The sequence below is a fragment of the Phyllostomus discolor genome, chromosome 4 (assembly GCF_004126475.2).
Source record: "Phyllostomus discolor isolate MPI-MPIP mPhyDis1 chromosome 4, mPhyDis1.pri.v3, whole genome shotgun sequence".
Lineage (NCBI taxonomy): Eukaryota > Metazoa > Chordata > Mammalia > Chiroptera > Phyllostomidae > Phyllostomus > Phyllostomus discolor.
Window position 1 is genome coordinate 188,968,209 of NC_040906.2, and position 15,395 is coordinate 188,983,603.

Below are 15,395 nucleotides of genomic sequence, written 5' to 3' on the forward strand. Positions count from 1 at the left end.
ATCCAGGTTTTCTATATACAGTTTACATTGTGGTGTTGCTTCTTGCACACAGTAGCTCTTCGATTATTGTTTTGTTTTTGAGCGATTGGGAATTGCGTAGCCTTTGTAATGATTTTTCCCTTTAATCGAAGACGCTGGGCCTTTTTCTCCCCTGTCCTCGTAGCTCATTTATAGCGGCAGGGCTGCCAAGCTAGCCTACAAGATGCTGCCTATCCATCACTCACGTCCCTGCTGTTCAGTGATAATGTAGTCAGTGTGATTTCAGGATCCCGTGAGGAGTGTGTTTTTAATAGAATTGCCCTTGATATTTAGGTGTTCCTGTTTGCCTGGAGGCCAGCGTGCTCAGAATGTGAATTTATAATTTTTGCCCTCTCAACGTGCAGTGGAAGTCAGACACTGTAAATTAATTTGCTGTCACTCTAAGTTTCCTTTCATCCAGGCTGGGTTTTAATCCAGTGAATTAATGCTTGCGAGGTCCCAGGCACATGAACTGTTTTCCATTTAGCATTTTTGGTAAGTCATTTCTGTCCGCTGCATCATCCTTGCTAGACACTCTGTGCCCTTTTATATCTGTGAGTCCTGGGGGGCCGTGGGCACCGTCAGCCTGTAATTAAAGCCTGCTGTGCTAACAACACAACAAACTGTGGGTCTAAGGAGCTGGTTTCGTTAGTGTGCTTCACTTTCCTTCCATCATTGTTTGCTGTGCTTTGTTTTTGCATAGAGCTCAGTGAGTCTTTAGGTACTTGAGTCTTTAGGTGGCCAGGTCTCAGGTGTGGAAAGCCTTTCCTCAGAGATCTTTTGAACAAAATCAGCATTGGGTGGGTGCAGGGAGCCCATTTACTGTGGACTCTTGCCGCATGGCCTCCCTGTACACTTCCCAGCTTCCCTGCAGCAGAGGGAGGGGAGCCTCCCCTGTTCCCTGAGAGTCCTGGTCACCAAATGCTGCCCACTCAGCACCCTTCCCGAAGACTTGACCGTGGGCACTGCTCCTGCTTCCTCCAGCCGTGGCTGTCAAAAAGCAGCTCTTGCTCACCGAAAGCTGGGTGGGGTTTTTTATTGTTTCGTTTCAAACCTACTTTTGTGCATTTGGTATGAATGTACACAGGAAGGAAGGCAGAAAGTCGGTGTCAGTCCTATAAGGAATATCATTAACTGTCATTATTTTCATACTGTAAAGAATTGCCAGTTGTCAGTCCTGTGAATACCCATTAAGCCAAGAACCCAAGTGGACCCATGTACTTCCCCACGCCCACAGACCACCACCTCCACCAGCCATTTTCTCCTTCCCTCCCACCCGCCTGCCATAAACATGGGGGTGGGGGAGAAAAAATTCCACTCAAGAAAGAGAAGCTGTGTGAAGCAGCAAAAACCTGTAGTAAGAAAGCATCATATGAGAAAGGCTGAGGGCCTTTCAGATGCTCAATGGATGTTACAGTCTAATGGGAAGATTATAAATGAGTAAACAAACTATGAGTTTATGAGGCTGGTACATGCTCTGAAGTAAATGAAACAAAGAGCTGTGATAGAGGTCATGTCAGAGAGGGTGATGGGAAAGTGGTTTGCCTCTGAGGGGGTGACATTTGAGTTGAGACCTGAAAGGAGCCAACTACATGAGTGACATGAGGAACAAGCATAGGAGGAGTCAAGGACAGGAGGGTTTCCGGCAAAGGTACAACCAATACAGCGGCATTACAAGATGTGATTCTCCCCAGGCCATTCCTGGCGACTCTGCTGTCAGCGGTTTTCTTGCATATCAAACCCCAACCCTGCAGAGACAGTCATTAAACAGAAGAAAGCCTTTTCCCATGAGGCCATGGAGCAGTTGCTCTCATTACCCCTCTCTTCCAGCCTGCATGGCTTTGAGATGATTTTTACCAGGTGTTGATTCTTGGGTATTGGCACATTGAACTAAGGAGCAGACCTACAATTAACTTATCTAACCTTGGCAGACCCTTCCCCTCATTTCCTTTTTTAATTACGTACATATGAGGTCTGTCCAGAAAGACACCAGCCATTGTTAATATAATGAGAACAGTTTGCCAACAGTGATGTAATCTGGCAGCCAAGGAGAGTGGACTGGAATGCGCATGCTTGAACAATGATGCCTTCACTGTGCTAGTCAGTGGGGGCGGTAGACACCATTGAGTGAGCATGTGGACTGTGTGGCCACCACATTAAAAAATGACTGAGGAAGTAGAGCAATGAATCTGCATTAAATTTTGCATTGAGCTTGACTATTCCTTCGTGGAAACTATTCAGATGGTTCAGAAGTCTTTTGGGGATGATTCAATGAGTGCAGAGATACAAAACAACAAAAATGGCTTCCACTATGGGCAACTGGTGACTGGCAGCTTCATCATGATGCCATGTACCCACTCATGCATCGCATCTCAGGCAGAGTTTTTTTGGCAAAACCTCAAATCACCCAAGGTGACTCAACTCCCCTACAGCCCAGTTTTGGCACCCTGTGACTTCTGGCTTTTCCCAAAACTAAAATCTCCTTTGAAAGGGAAGAGATTTCAGATCATTGATGAGATTCAGCAAAATACAATGGGGCAGCTGATAGCGACTGGGAGAACTGTGTGAGGTCCCAAGGTGCCTACTTGGATGGGGACTGAGGTGTCATTGTCCTGTGTACAATGTTTCTTGTATCTTGTATCTTCTTTAATAAATGTCTCTATCTTTCATATTACATGGCTGGATACCTTCTGGACAGACCTTGTACTTGCTCTCCTAGGACTGGCCTGGCTGGTGACTCAGAAAGAGATACTAGAGAGATTCCTTGTCCCATCCACAATTGCACTTTTTGATGTGCTGATGAGGGGTATAGCCTGTGTTTGGTAAATTTACTAGGCTTCAGTGCTCTTGCATGAATTGGGCAGGACCAGATGAAACACACTTTCTGAAGGCTTATACCAACAGGCCAAGCTGCGGGCAGGACATTGCTGTTGTGTTTGGGACCAAGGAACAGAAACTGGCACTTTGATGTGTGAGGCTACCAACAAGCAAAGTTGCAGCATCAGGAGTCAAATGGATGGGGGAGAGTCTGGTGTCTTAGCTCTGAAATTAGAAGCAATTCTTAAAATGCCACACACAGGCTTTCATTGATCTGTTCTCTAATAGCTCTACAAATAGAAAGTGAGATTTTTAATGGTCATTAAAGATCTTGTAAATGTCACTGAGTTGCTGTCCAGAGATCTTGGAGAATAAGGGAATCCTGGGCAGCATCCTGAGGGAAATTCGGGGAGGGAAGGGGACAGTGCCTGTTAAAGAATTTCTGATCCCTTGTGGATTTGGGAAGAGGACAGGAACAGAAACGTACAGTAATGCTTGAGTCGAGGAAGAAGTAGAGAGAGTATTGCAAAGGGGTTCAAGGCACGGAGTCAGATTCTTTGGTTCAAAGCTCAGCTCTACAACTTGTTGCCTGAGTGATCTCAGGTGGCTGATTTAATTGTTCTGAGCATCAGTTTCCTTATCAGTAAAATAAGGACAATAATGATGACACATATTTAAAAAGCAATCTAGGTCATTCCCTATTGTGCCCAGCACTGAGACTGGCCATTTGGTTTTCGATATTAAAGAGACCTCCTAGAGTTGTTGAGGAATGCTATTTCTGGCCTGTCTTGCAGTGGTCCGTCCCTGGGGTGAGGGTAGCAGCCTTTACTTTTAAAGTATCTGTCTGTTTTATTGGACAATGTGTGACCACTAATTAGAGAGCAGTGGGTGGAATAGCCACATACTCGATAAAGCAATGAACAAAGGAGTCATAAACAAGACTGCACAGAGGCCATGTGGAATAAAAAATTCCTTTCTAAATTTTTAACCCCTTCTCTCTTCCTCCTTCCCTCACCTCCTTGTTTATAAAGGTTTTACTCTGCATAACCTACACCCCGACATTTGACCTGAATGGCAGTGCTGTGCTGAAGATCGCGGAGGTGAGTGTCCATGGCTCCCCCAGCCCTAAGTGCACCCGCGTTTGTGCTGCTTGCTTACAGCTGCTTTATCCCAGCTGGCGTAGATATTGGGGTGGAGCAGAGCCCAGCAGTGGGGTGAGCCCTTCCCTGATCATGATTGTGGGGAATTTCCACTACGGACTGGATCTGTGGGAAGCAGGCTGTGTGGTCCATCGTCCTGAGTCATGGTGCTCTGCATGCTTTGTGTTGCTTCACTTTGGGCTTTAACCCTGGAAATAACAGTACTGGTTCTCCCGACTTTTCCACATTGCATCTCAGATTACGTTCTTAGTCTGTTTTCCCTAAGTTTGACTGAAAAGTATTTGACTCTTTTTTTTAAGTTTTTTTAAAAACCCAAGTATGGATTTAGAGAGATGTTTACTGATGAAATTCCATTCCTGTCTCCTAAGCCCCGATGAATGCATTTCGTAGCTCTCACTGGAGAGCCTTCCCTTCCCACCTGTACTGCAGCCCAGGGTAACAGTACCTTCCTTCACTCCAAGAGTGTGTCTAACAGAAAACTTGGCCTCTTGACTGTCTGGCATAAACCTTTGGTTTCTGGAAACCTCATTATTCCAAAACTGTACTTTCATATACTTAGAGTACCTTTTCTTCCATTTCTTTAAAAGAATGTCTTTAGGGTTTGTATATTTTGACAAGAGTGCACATTCAGACCTTCCCAAGGCAGTGGCATTCTGCATTCTGAAATTATGGAGAAAAAGAAAGCCTCTTAGTGCTCACGAGTTTTTGTTTTTACAAGAATGATCACTATTATTGAGGATACCAGGTCGATGCTAAGCACTTTGGGTAGGTTTTCTTTTTTCATCCTTTTTTCTCATCATTACTGAAGTATAATGGACAAATAAATGTGTATATTTAAGCTATGCAACTCAGTGTTTTGATATATGTATACACTGTGAAATAGTCACCACAATCAAGCTAATTAACATACCCATCACCTCACATGGGTAGTGTTTATATTGGCCAGTTCATGAGCTTTTACAGAATTGTGTGCTATTAAAAGGTGAAAATTAAGAAAGAATTATTGAGCACGCAAAACGTTTTTATGTGTCTATCAAAATAAAAAGCAGATAATTAGCTGACCTCTCACTACAAGGTAAATCAACTCTCAAATGTGTATTTATATATGTGGAAAGGACACTTTTCTTTAATATACTTATATGTTTTACTCTGTATAGGTAAAGAAAAAGAGTAGCTATCACTATATTTTAAATTGAATATTAAGCGCTACCTATGAATACTCTTATTATTTGCAAGCTCACTTTTTTTCCTTGTGGTCAGAACACTTAGAATGAGATCTACCTTCTTAACAAAATGTAAGTGTGCAATACGGTAATGCCGCCTGCAGGCACAATGTTGTGGCCTGCCTCTGGAACTCTAGCAGATCTCTAGAACTCTCTTGTCTTATGTAGCTGAAACTGCACACCCATTGAATAGTAGCATCTCTCTGGTTACCCTTCTGGCCCTTGGCAATCACCATTCTGCTCTCTGTTTCTCAGAATTTGACTATTTTAGGTGCCCCATTGCTTTTAAAATGACAAGTGTAGTTTTTGATCACAACAAGAAACAAGGATGACGTGTAAGAGGCAGACTCTTTAGTCCTTTGCTGTGTGAAGGACGAGAAGGGAAGTGCAGCATGTGACTGTCCGGCAGGTGCCCCTGGGGGCTGGGGGCAGAAGCCACAGGTTGTTGCAGAACCTAAGCCGTGTGGAGGGCCACCAGGAAGCCCTGGCTGTCCCTGGAGAGATGGAGTAGATTGCCTTTATCATCCTCACAGGAACCAATGTTTGAATAAGAACTTGAAAGATTGGGGATGTAATTCTTGAACACTGGACACGTGCTGCCGTGGACAATCCAAGTCAAGGGTGTTCCCTGAGGGTATTGGGGTGCCAGAGTAAGGACTCAGCAGGCCTGTCTGGAAAGAGTGAAATAGCAAAGCAGGGTCATCTCTACCGAAACCTAGAAAGGAAAAAGAAAACTTTTTTGTTTTTGAAGAAAATCTCAGCCCAGGAGAGATGCAAAGATAAAGGCCTGCAGCTTGGAGGTAAAAGCAGGGACTCTGGAGTGCATGTTCAGGTGTAAGTGCAGCTCAGCTGCCCCCAGCGTGTTGCCTTGGATACTGCCCTGGCTTCTGGCAGTTCTCTGTAAAAGCAATGCTAACAGAGCCAATCCCACGGCGTGGTTGTGCCAATTGGACAAGAAAAATAGAAACCATGTAAATAGCTTTCTGTGCAGGTCTGGCCACACAGAAAATGCTTCGTCAGTGCTATTATGGAACTCCAGACTGATGGTAGCATCCAAGTTACCACGCAGTAATGTTATGGCCACGACCCTGAAACAATGGGTCATCGATGGGCCAGCTTCCCGAGAGAACAATAACAAGCTCACTCCCCCTTCTCACCCTGCCTGAGCCCTCTGAGATTTCCTGGTTGGAAAAGAGTTTGTCCGCGTGTAGGTAACGAAGCAGGGGTCAGACCATCACAAGAAAATCTGTTACTTCCAGTGGTAGCTTTTACTTACTGTTCATGAGAAAGGCCCGGAACTCTGTTTCTCTGAAGGAAGAAGAACTTGGTAAAGATCTTAAATATAAGTTTGAGAGTGGTGGCCTTTCCTTTGCAGTGTGCAGGCTCCCAGAAGATATTTTTAGGCTCACAAGAAGATCCTTCCACCTCCCTGTCTGTGGCAGGACTTGCGACTTAGGCTTCCCCTCTCCCGAGCCTCTTTGAGATCCACCACTCTGCTCTGGTGACTGGACATTCTGGAAGATTCTCCAGTACAGTGGGGATAGGGAAACTGCTTTTTAATGAGCACAGGAGTCACCACTTCAAAGCGATTTTGATAAAGGGCAATGTACAGAATGGCCCCTCTGGACCTGGCATGGACATCACCTTCCAAAGAGGAAGAACCCCGCTCTCCTGCCTGGCCAGTCCGTGGGTAAGGACATTCACGTGCCAGTCGACTGAGGGAGGCCAAGTGATCCGTGAGCATGGTGAGCACTGGAGGTGCCCCGGCTAGGAGGTCACTCTATCCAGCACCAATCAAGAAGGCACCAAGAGACACACCCTGGAGAATGTTCCTCCTGCTGATGAGAACAGAGAGTCTTTATTCATCAGATGAGGCTGCACCTCAACACAGTTCTACCAGGCTTAGCTCTCGCTCCAGGCTCTGTGCGGCCATTCCCTCTCAGAGTCAGTAACTCTGAGGAGCCTCAACAACATATGACATCACTTCTCTAGCAAGAGACGATATTTACACTCAGAGAGCATGTCCTTTAGCTACACCTAATATGTGCTTAGCATTCACTCTCTGCCAGGCACTGTTCTAAGAACATTAACTGTGTTAAATCTATAAGCCACATAACAACACTGGGAAGCAGGAATATTGTTATCCACATTTGACAGGGAAGCAAGGTGACACGAAGAGAGGTTCACTAACTTTCTAGAAGTCAGGCTTTAGGAAGTGGTCGAATCAGATGCCAGAGCAGTGGGTGACCAAGCTTCCGGTCAGGACACCTGCTGCGTGTGCTGTCATCAGCTTGCTTGGACTGGACGGCCCCCCTTGGGGGCCGCCCTCCCCTCATCACAAACCATGTTCAGGCACGTATACCCTGCAGACGCAGTGCTGAAATGAAACTCATCTTGCCTTTCACCTTTAAAATACATCTCTTTATTAAGAGAGTAATATGCCCCAGTTTACAAGTGACAGTGATTGAAGATCAGAACAGCAGACAAGCTTAACCAAAGGTTGCCTAGGTTCCTATAGAAGGTTGACTAGTTTTAGTAGTTACTTGATTAAACTTTGACCTTTCCTCTTTACTCTCCTGTCCTCTGGGATACTTACAGTGGCAAAGCTTCGGAGTCCTTACTTCTAAGTCAGTGGTTCGCATCGAAGTCTGCACACTATAATCACCTAGGAAGTGTTAGCACAGGTAAGAAGCCTAGGGCCGTCCCAGCATTTCTGAGTTTTTGGTCTTGGAGGGATCTAGGAATGCAAATTGTGTAAAAGCCCGCCTACCCACTATGATTCTACAGTAGAAGTCAAGTTGAGAATCACTGCTCTGGTAGCTACTGTTCCATGCAGCCAAGCTTCATTGTAAAGCCATGTTGAAATCCGCTGTTGTGCTCTGAGACCTCAAGTGCAGCCCACCCACCAAATGCATGAGCAGCCCCTCAGGCCCCAACCCAGACTGATGAAGAAGGATCTGTCTTATCACATTCCTCTTATGAGTCATGTGCATATTAAAGTTTTAGAAGCACTGCCACAAGCAAATATGGCATCTCATTAAAATGAGATCTAAAGATCACATGTGGCTAACACCCAGGCGACAGCTGCCTTGCCTGTGCTGTGGCTAATCAGACCTCCCCAGAAAGCATGGAGTCCCCACCCGGCAGCAGCATCTTCTTGATGGTGACCCCCCAATAAGTACAAGCTTTTGATTCTTCTAATCCCCCTTGCCTTTCATCTTCTTCTCCTGCCAAATTGCTTTCACACTTTCTCCTTCCCATTTGTCAGTACTTGATACATATCAAACGTGTTTCTCAAGTGCTTTAAAAGCTGATTCTGCTACAGGGCTATTGCACTGTTCCTTTGAGTATGTGTTTGCACCAATAAGACACAGGGTCAGCCTTTAAAAAAGAGGGGAAATGCCCCCCCACTCAATCCATATTTATGTAATCTGGCATAAGACCATGGAGTGGATTTATTTATATGAATAGCATAACAACAACTTATAAATGTAAGTATATGGGTCAGTAGTTATAAATATTAGATTATTAAATGAATGATGTATAGGTAGTTTAAGAAAGGATAATAGTAGAATCATCTGAAATCATTGTTTACATCAGATACAGGAGATAGGAGTGAACATCTCTCTTATACAGACCTTCATTTTATGTATCTTTCTGAATTTGCAAAATAACTTACAGCCTGTGGGTTTTCATCACAGAAATCACTTAAGAAAAGCTTTTTCGTCACCAAAAAGAGAGTTATACTGCCACAAAAAATAGTAGTGTTCTGTAGACTTACGGACACTCAGTGATTTTTGCTCTCTCTGAGGTGCTTTTCACCTGCTAGGTTAGCCTTTGGAAATCTGCATCTCGATGTTTGAAGCAGGACATCTCAGCCTCAAACTACCCCTTAGTCCAGGAAGCTTTCTTGGTTGTATCTGAACTTTTCATAAAGATAAGTCTTTCACTTAAAAAAAATGACCTTTTCTCCTCTTGTCACCTTTAATATAGCTAGGGAAATGATTTATTTAAAAAACACACACCGTAAAATAAACCATTTAAAACTGCTGTGGAAACATTAGGGAAGAATCCAGACACACCTTTTCTCTCATGCTCTGATCTGCATTGACTGTTGCTCAGCAATAATGCTTAGCCCGAAATCTGTTGATCAGGAAATGGGATGTGTACTTAAGTATGAAAAATGAGGCTATTTTCCCCAAGGTACGGCTGAAACTGAACAAGGATCATTAAGCATTTAAAATGTAAATAAGAGGGCAGCAGCCTTCATTTGTGTGTGTCTAACTGAACTTGCTTAATTAAACTGCAATAATGAAAGTTTTTCAGTACAGGGTCTTCCGCGATACAGGAGGAATTAGAAATATCACCAAATTTAGAAATGGAGAATTATGAAATATTCAATGTGTTTCTGTCTAGTTTTATGAATTGTCATTTCTTTTTTTTTTTTTTTTAAAGATTTTATTTATTTATATTTATTTTTAGAGAGGGAAGGGAGGGAGATAGAGAGAGAGAGAGAGAAACATCAATGTGCGGTTGCTGGGGGTTATGGCCTGCAACCCAGGAATGTACCCTGGCTGGGAAAGAATTGTCATTTCTAAAACTCCATTATGGATGCATAATTCTTCTCTTTATTGATTGAGAGCTGGGCCCAAGATTTCTCTTCCTACAATGCCCAAATAGGCAGATATGTTGAGTTTTCCAAGGTTAGTTATCTTAATAGAGGAAAAGCTGTGGGAATAACAATTGCCCAGGTCTTAGGGTTAAGGAAGAGGTGGTACTGTACCCAGAAGCTCTGTGAAGCTGATCTGAAGATGTTTAATGATGTCGTTTCATTAGAAGGATTTGGGGCATATTCTCATGCCTGCTAAAGATTCCCTTATGGGATTTTCTCAAAGTGAGGAAGTCTACTTTGTAAATGTGTGTGTTCTGGTTTGATCTACTTGTTGATTCCGTGGCATGCTGTCAGGTTAAGCAAAGTCCGTCTCAAAGACCATTTTTCATTCTTTGGGACTCTTTCAGGGACCTTCCTCTTGCATGTCATCAATCCACCCACTGCTCAGTTCCAAAACACTGGTTAATAATAGTAGCTACTAAGAGTTGAGTCCTTAAGGTGTATCAATAGCAGCATTTCTCATACAGCGTCTTTTAATCTTTACCACCACCAAACTAGGTAAAGAATCCCAAGGAGCCCTGGCTGGTGTAGCTCAGTGGATTGAGCACGGGCTGCAAACCAAAGTGTTGCAGGTTCGATTCCCAGTCAGGGCACATGCCTGGGTTGCAGGCCATGGCCCCTAGCAACCGCACATTCATGTTTCTCTCTCTCTCTCTCTTTCTCCCTCCCTTCCCTCTCTAAAAATAAATTAAAAAAGAAAAAAAAAAAGAAAACACTGTTCTTTAAAAAAAAAAAAAAAGAATCCCAAGGAAAGTGAGGTTGATTTGCTTATCCAAGGCTCTGTGGCTAGACATTCAAATCCAGACTCTTCACACCTCAAATATGTGCTGTTGACCACGGTGCTCTATTGCTCCCTGGCAACCGCCATCTTAGACAATGTCAGTAGAACCTTGTAATAATGTTGGCGACGGGCTGAAATTCTTAGGAGCCTCACCCACCTGGGACCTTTACCAAGGCATTTAATTGATAATGGCTCTATGGTGTTTTTATACATGAAGAAGAAGTATTGATGAATTTTACCTTTTTTTGTGACTGTAGATTCAAGTGACCATTAGGCATATTCCACTTTCTTGGGTATTTTTCTATATCAATGCTGAGTTTATCTTTTCCAAGCATTATGTTACCATCAGGGGATCTGGAGTTCAGTTTCATTTAGTTCCACTTGTTACCCCACGGAGCTTCAAAAACAATGAGGTCAAGACCTGCTGTCAAAGATTTCAGTTAATAATTCTAGTTGTCATTAAAGTATTTTTTAAATTGAGATGTCTTACAACTCTTGAAATGTTCAATGGCACCTTTTTTTAGTTCAATTATTTCTGAGACATACCTCAAATAAAGTATTCTACAGTGTAGGAGCAGATGGCCTCCAGATATAATCCAGAAACAAAGTGTGTGGATGGCCTGAACCGTTTTTCTTAGAAGCATCTTATTTGTTAAGTTCTCTGTAAGGCTGGGGGAGTCACCCTACCCCCTGGCAGGAGAAGTGGCCAGAAGAGGCCAGGCCATGGTCTCAAACTAGTCAAGGCCACTGGAGTAAGGAAATCCCACTTTTCTTTCTCCACTTTTCCTTGTGGAAACCCTTTCTTTTCTTCTTTGTGGGCCAGTCTCTTTACTGACTGGTTTGACTCCTCTGACATTTCTTTTGTTTGGCTGTTTACTGGCAGATGGGCTTTGAGCAACCTAGTTGTTTTGCAAGAAATGTCTATACTTCCCTTTAGTCTCTGACTAGCATGGCTCTTGAAGAACTTATTTGGAGTTGGAAGACACACAGAATAATGCAGACGCCCTCTCTACTTCCTTTTGGGCTGGTTCAGAGGGCAGGCGCTGGAGTCCAGTAGAACCTGTGTAGGCCCAGCAGAAGGCTGTGCCTGAGAAGGTGCAGGAGTTGATGGGTTGAGGTGTCTCAATCCAATTTAATGTCAGTGAAGCCAAGGAGAACCTGGACAAGAAAGAGGGAAGTGACAATCAGAGTTTTCCATGTATGCCCTGGTGTTTTAAAAATTTCGTTTTGAGTGAGATCCAAAAGGAAAACCAGCAAATGTCCCTACCTGAGCATGGTGCTCAGACTTTGAGCTCATCCTGTGTGTGTGCACCTGTGTGTTTGCATCAGCAGGACCCGTTTCCTGAAGTGCCTGCTGTTCCACACCCACCTGTTACTGCTGCTCACCTGGAATCAGCCCGGTCACTGAGTGCTCGTTGTGACTCAACATCTTGTTTAGACTTGTAATGTTAATCAAAATTTCCCTTGGTTCGCATGTGATCGATAAGCATTCATAGTCTTCCCTGTATAAAAGACAGCTCTGTTTTCTTGTAACTTAATCTCAAATCCTTTTTCTTTTTGTGAAGATAAATTATTTTTATCTCCATAAAAATGTTCCAACTGGAAACCTGCTAAGTCTTCTCTTTATGGAACTTACTACTCAGCATCATTCAGATGTGCCACTAACCCCATTCAGATAGGAAAGAGAAGGGAAATGCACAGTTTAACAAAGTGAAGCTCATACTCATTTTGCAAAGTTAAGCAAATTGCTATTGTGGAAGCTGTTTTAAAATTTATCACTTTGACCAATATTGACTATCTGCTACCTTTCACTTTGCTCCTTCATATGTAATCATAGTGATTCCGCCCTGGGTATAACCTAGTACTGTTATTTATCAGTCTACTTCCTCGATGACATAAAGCTTTTATTGCTATGAATGGCTTGCAGACTTGGGTTTTTTTGTTCTTTTCATTCTGCCGTTGGGTTTGTTTTGCTTCAGTAACAGTTTGTTTTTGCTCTCAGTTGTGTTTAGCATGCCGTAAAGCTGGATGTCCACAAATGCATGAAATGATCAAAATGTCCATTACGAAAGTCCTCACTGCCCTGTGTCTTCGTGCATTCCCTGACGATCAGGGGCCTGTGGCTTTTCACAAGGTATTGGACTTGGTCCTATGAGCCTCAGGCAGAGGTCCAGGACTGAGGCTTTTTAATGTCAATTCTACACTACGAAAGCAAAGGGCATGGGATGTAGAAGTGACCTTGGAGATATGGAAGAAATTGATGAGCCCTTTTCCAGAAACTCAGCCTGCATTTGGACTTGGTATTCTCTTGGCTTCTCTGATTCAATGTGCTCATTTTAGCACTGCCCCATAGTAACAAAAGAAGAACATTCATAAAGTAAAAAAATTATTGGCCTTTAATACAGTGGCCAGGTTTATCATCAAATCCCTAGTTCTATGAACCTTACCATTTTATCATTTTTTTTATTGTTATAGTAAGTGTAAGAAACTTTTCTTTAGAAGATGTTAGGATAGCTGAAAGCATTTCTTCTGGGTAGCAAGATTATCACACACATGCTCATTTTTATATTTAAAAAGATACCTTTTTTTACATGCAGTATTTATACTCCCAACTTTGGCAGGATGAGCTTTTTAGATTAATCCTTTTTTTAAAAAGCAGAGTAAACATGTTTACCCTTTCCCTTAATAAAATGCCTACTGCAATAAGTCATTTCCACTGTTATACCTCTAACCACTGAGAGTGGTGGGGACATTCAAAGTTGAAGTCCAGTTGGTACTCAGGAAGTTGTCTGTATACAGCACACTGTTCATGCTACTTAAAATCCAGTCCCTCATGTGTGCTGTCTTTCATGGGTTGAAAGTGACTGATGTGATTTTTAAAGGAAGGTTTTGTAGCAGCTATGGCCCTTAGTGTTCAGCAGAATTGTGTTTATATTAATATAAAGTATGTAGTTCAGCTCTCAAGATAGCTACTCTTTTATCCTTAATACTTATAGACTTCACGTTTCTCCTGAAATTTAAGCTCAGACACTTGAAAGATCAACAGTTATAAAGATTTCTTGGAAAATGTAAAATTTAAAGAAAACTTGCATTTTGATATAATTAGAGTGCCTAATTAAACTGTAGAGAATTTGGTCTCATCAAAGTGAGACACTGCACTCATTTAGACATACTTTCAAGGCTTTTAAACTGTTTTATCACATGCAAAAAGTAAAGGCCTTTCCGGATTAAAACACTTTTTTTCTAAGTATGTGTAAATGGTGCCTTCAAGTACATTAAAATCCATGATCACTTGAGAAAATGAATTTGCAATTAACATGCCCTAAATGGTAGTTTGAAAAATAAATATTTTGGAACTTGCTCTGACTTTTTTCACATAAAATGAATAAATCCAAACCAACTTCCAATAAACTTTTAAGTTTTAAGTACTCTTTTAGAATAGTAAGCATTCAATGGGAGATAAATTAAACTGTTGGAAAATATTTACTTTTACCTAGTTAATTTTACCAAAAAGGTGATTATAGCAAGGCCTGGTGGAAACTCGAGCTTAAGCATTAGCAGCAACAAAGGTTACCATTTAGTCTGTCTCCCATCTCAGTTATCAGTCATCAAATTCCATTTGCCATTTGGGTGAGGACCAGTATCTTCAACGTAGATAATCTTGGAGTTATTCCTAGGAAAATAACGTAGGTACCTGCACCCCTTCTTTTCTTTTCATAGGTCTAAATATGCTTGGTAATGTGGGAAGACAGCATTCCTAATGGAGAAAAAAGTGGGCCAGGCTAAAGCATGTGTTTGTTGTCAGGCCCATCCCTCACCTTTCAGAGAAGTTAGAGGCAATAAAATCTGGGAAATCATGTCACTGAGCATCGTTGTCTTCAACTGAGGGCTCTTTCCCCCTCAGGTTGGCATTTCTCCAGGCTGCGGCCATCAGGGGGCCTCCTCAGGTCCCACCGGACGTTCAGACCCAACCAGACCACAACTGGCATTATGTGCCCTCGGCAGGAAGCAGACACAGGTCAACGGCAGGCATTTGTCATTCCCAGGGGGCCTCACGCCAGTCCTGAGGGTAGTTTCTTGCTCTCAGATGTCAGCTTAGGAGCAAAAAGATGAGGGCAGTCACCTTGGCTTAGGAATCACGTTTCACCTACAGTTGACCCTCAAACAGCACGCAAGTTAAGGGCGCTGCCCCCTCCTGCGATAGGAAATCCACGTATAAACTTTTGACTCCCCCAAACCTTACCTACTAACAGCCTACTCTTGACCGGAAGCCTTACCAATAAGGTAAACATTGGTGAACACATATTTTCTGTGTTATATGTATTATATACTATATTCTTACAATAGAGTAAGCCAGACAAATAAAATGATAATAAAAATCATAAGGAAGAGAAAATACATTTATAGTACTGTACTATATTTATCAATACTGTCAGTTTAAAAAAAAATCATATGGAAGTGCACCCAAGAAATTCAAACCTGTGTTAGTCAAGGGTCTCTGTGTATGGGAACCAGTATCTCTATGACTCCACAAGCAGAGCTTGCAGAGCTCCCTCAGAGGACGTGACCAAAGGCAAGAGTCACTCAGGGAACCTCAGACCTGTGACTCCTCACCAGGTTTTAAAGTTCATTCACAGCTTTCCCAGCTCAGATACAGCTTAGTAATCAGGGGACGTTTTTTCCTGGAAGCCATGCTGCCCAGTAGCACCGCTGACATCCACCTT

At 42.8% G+C, this 15,395-nt stretch overlaps 1 protein-coding gene across 1 annotated transcript in view; it reads left to right on the forward strand.

Moving 5' to 3' along the window:
- Nucleotides 1-15,395, forward strand: part of ARFGEF3 (ARFGEF family member 3) — a 165,594-nt gene that overhangs the window by 60,258 nt on the left and 89,941 nt on the right. Inside the window, 1 exon segment of the mRNA XM_028508631.2 lies at nucleotides 3,867-3,935. Within this exon segment, the coding sequence (XP_028364432.1) occupies nucleotides 3,867-3,935 (69 nt within the window).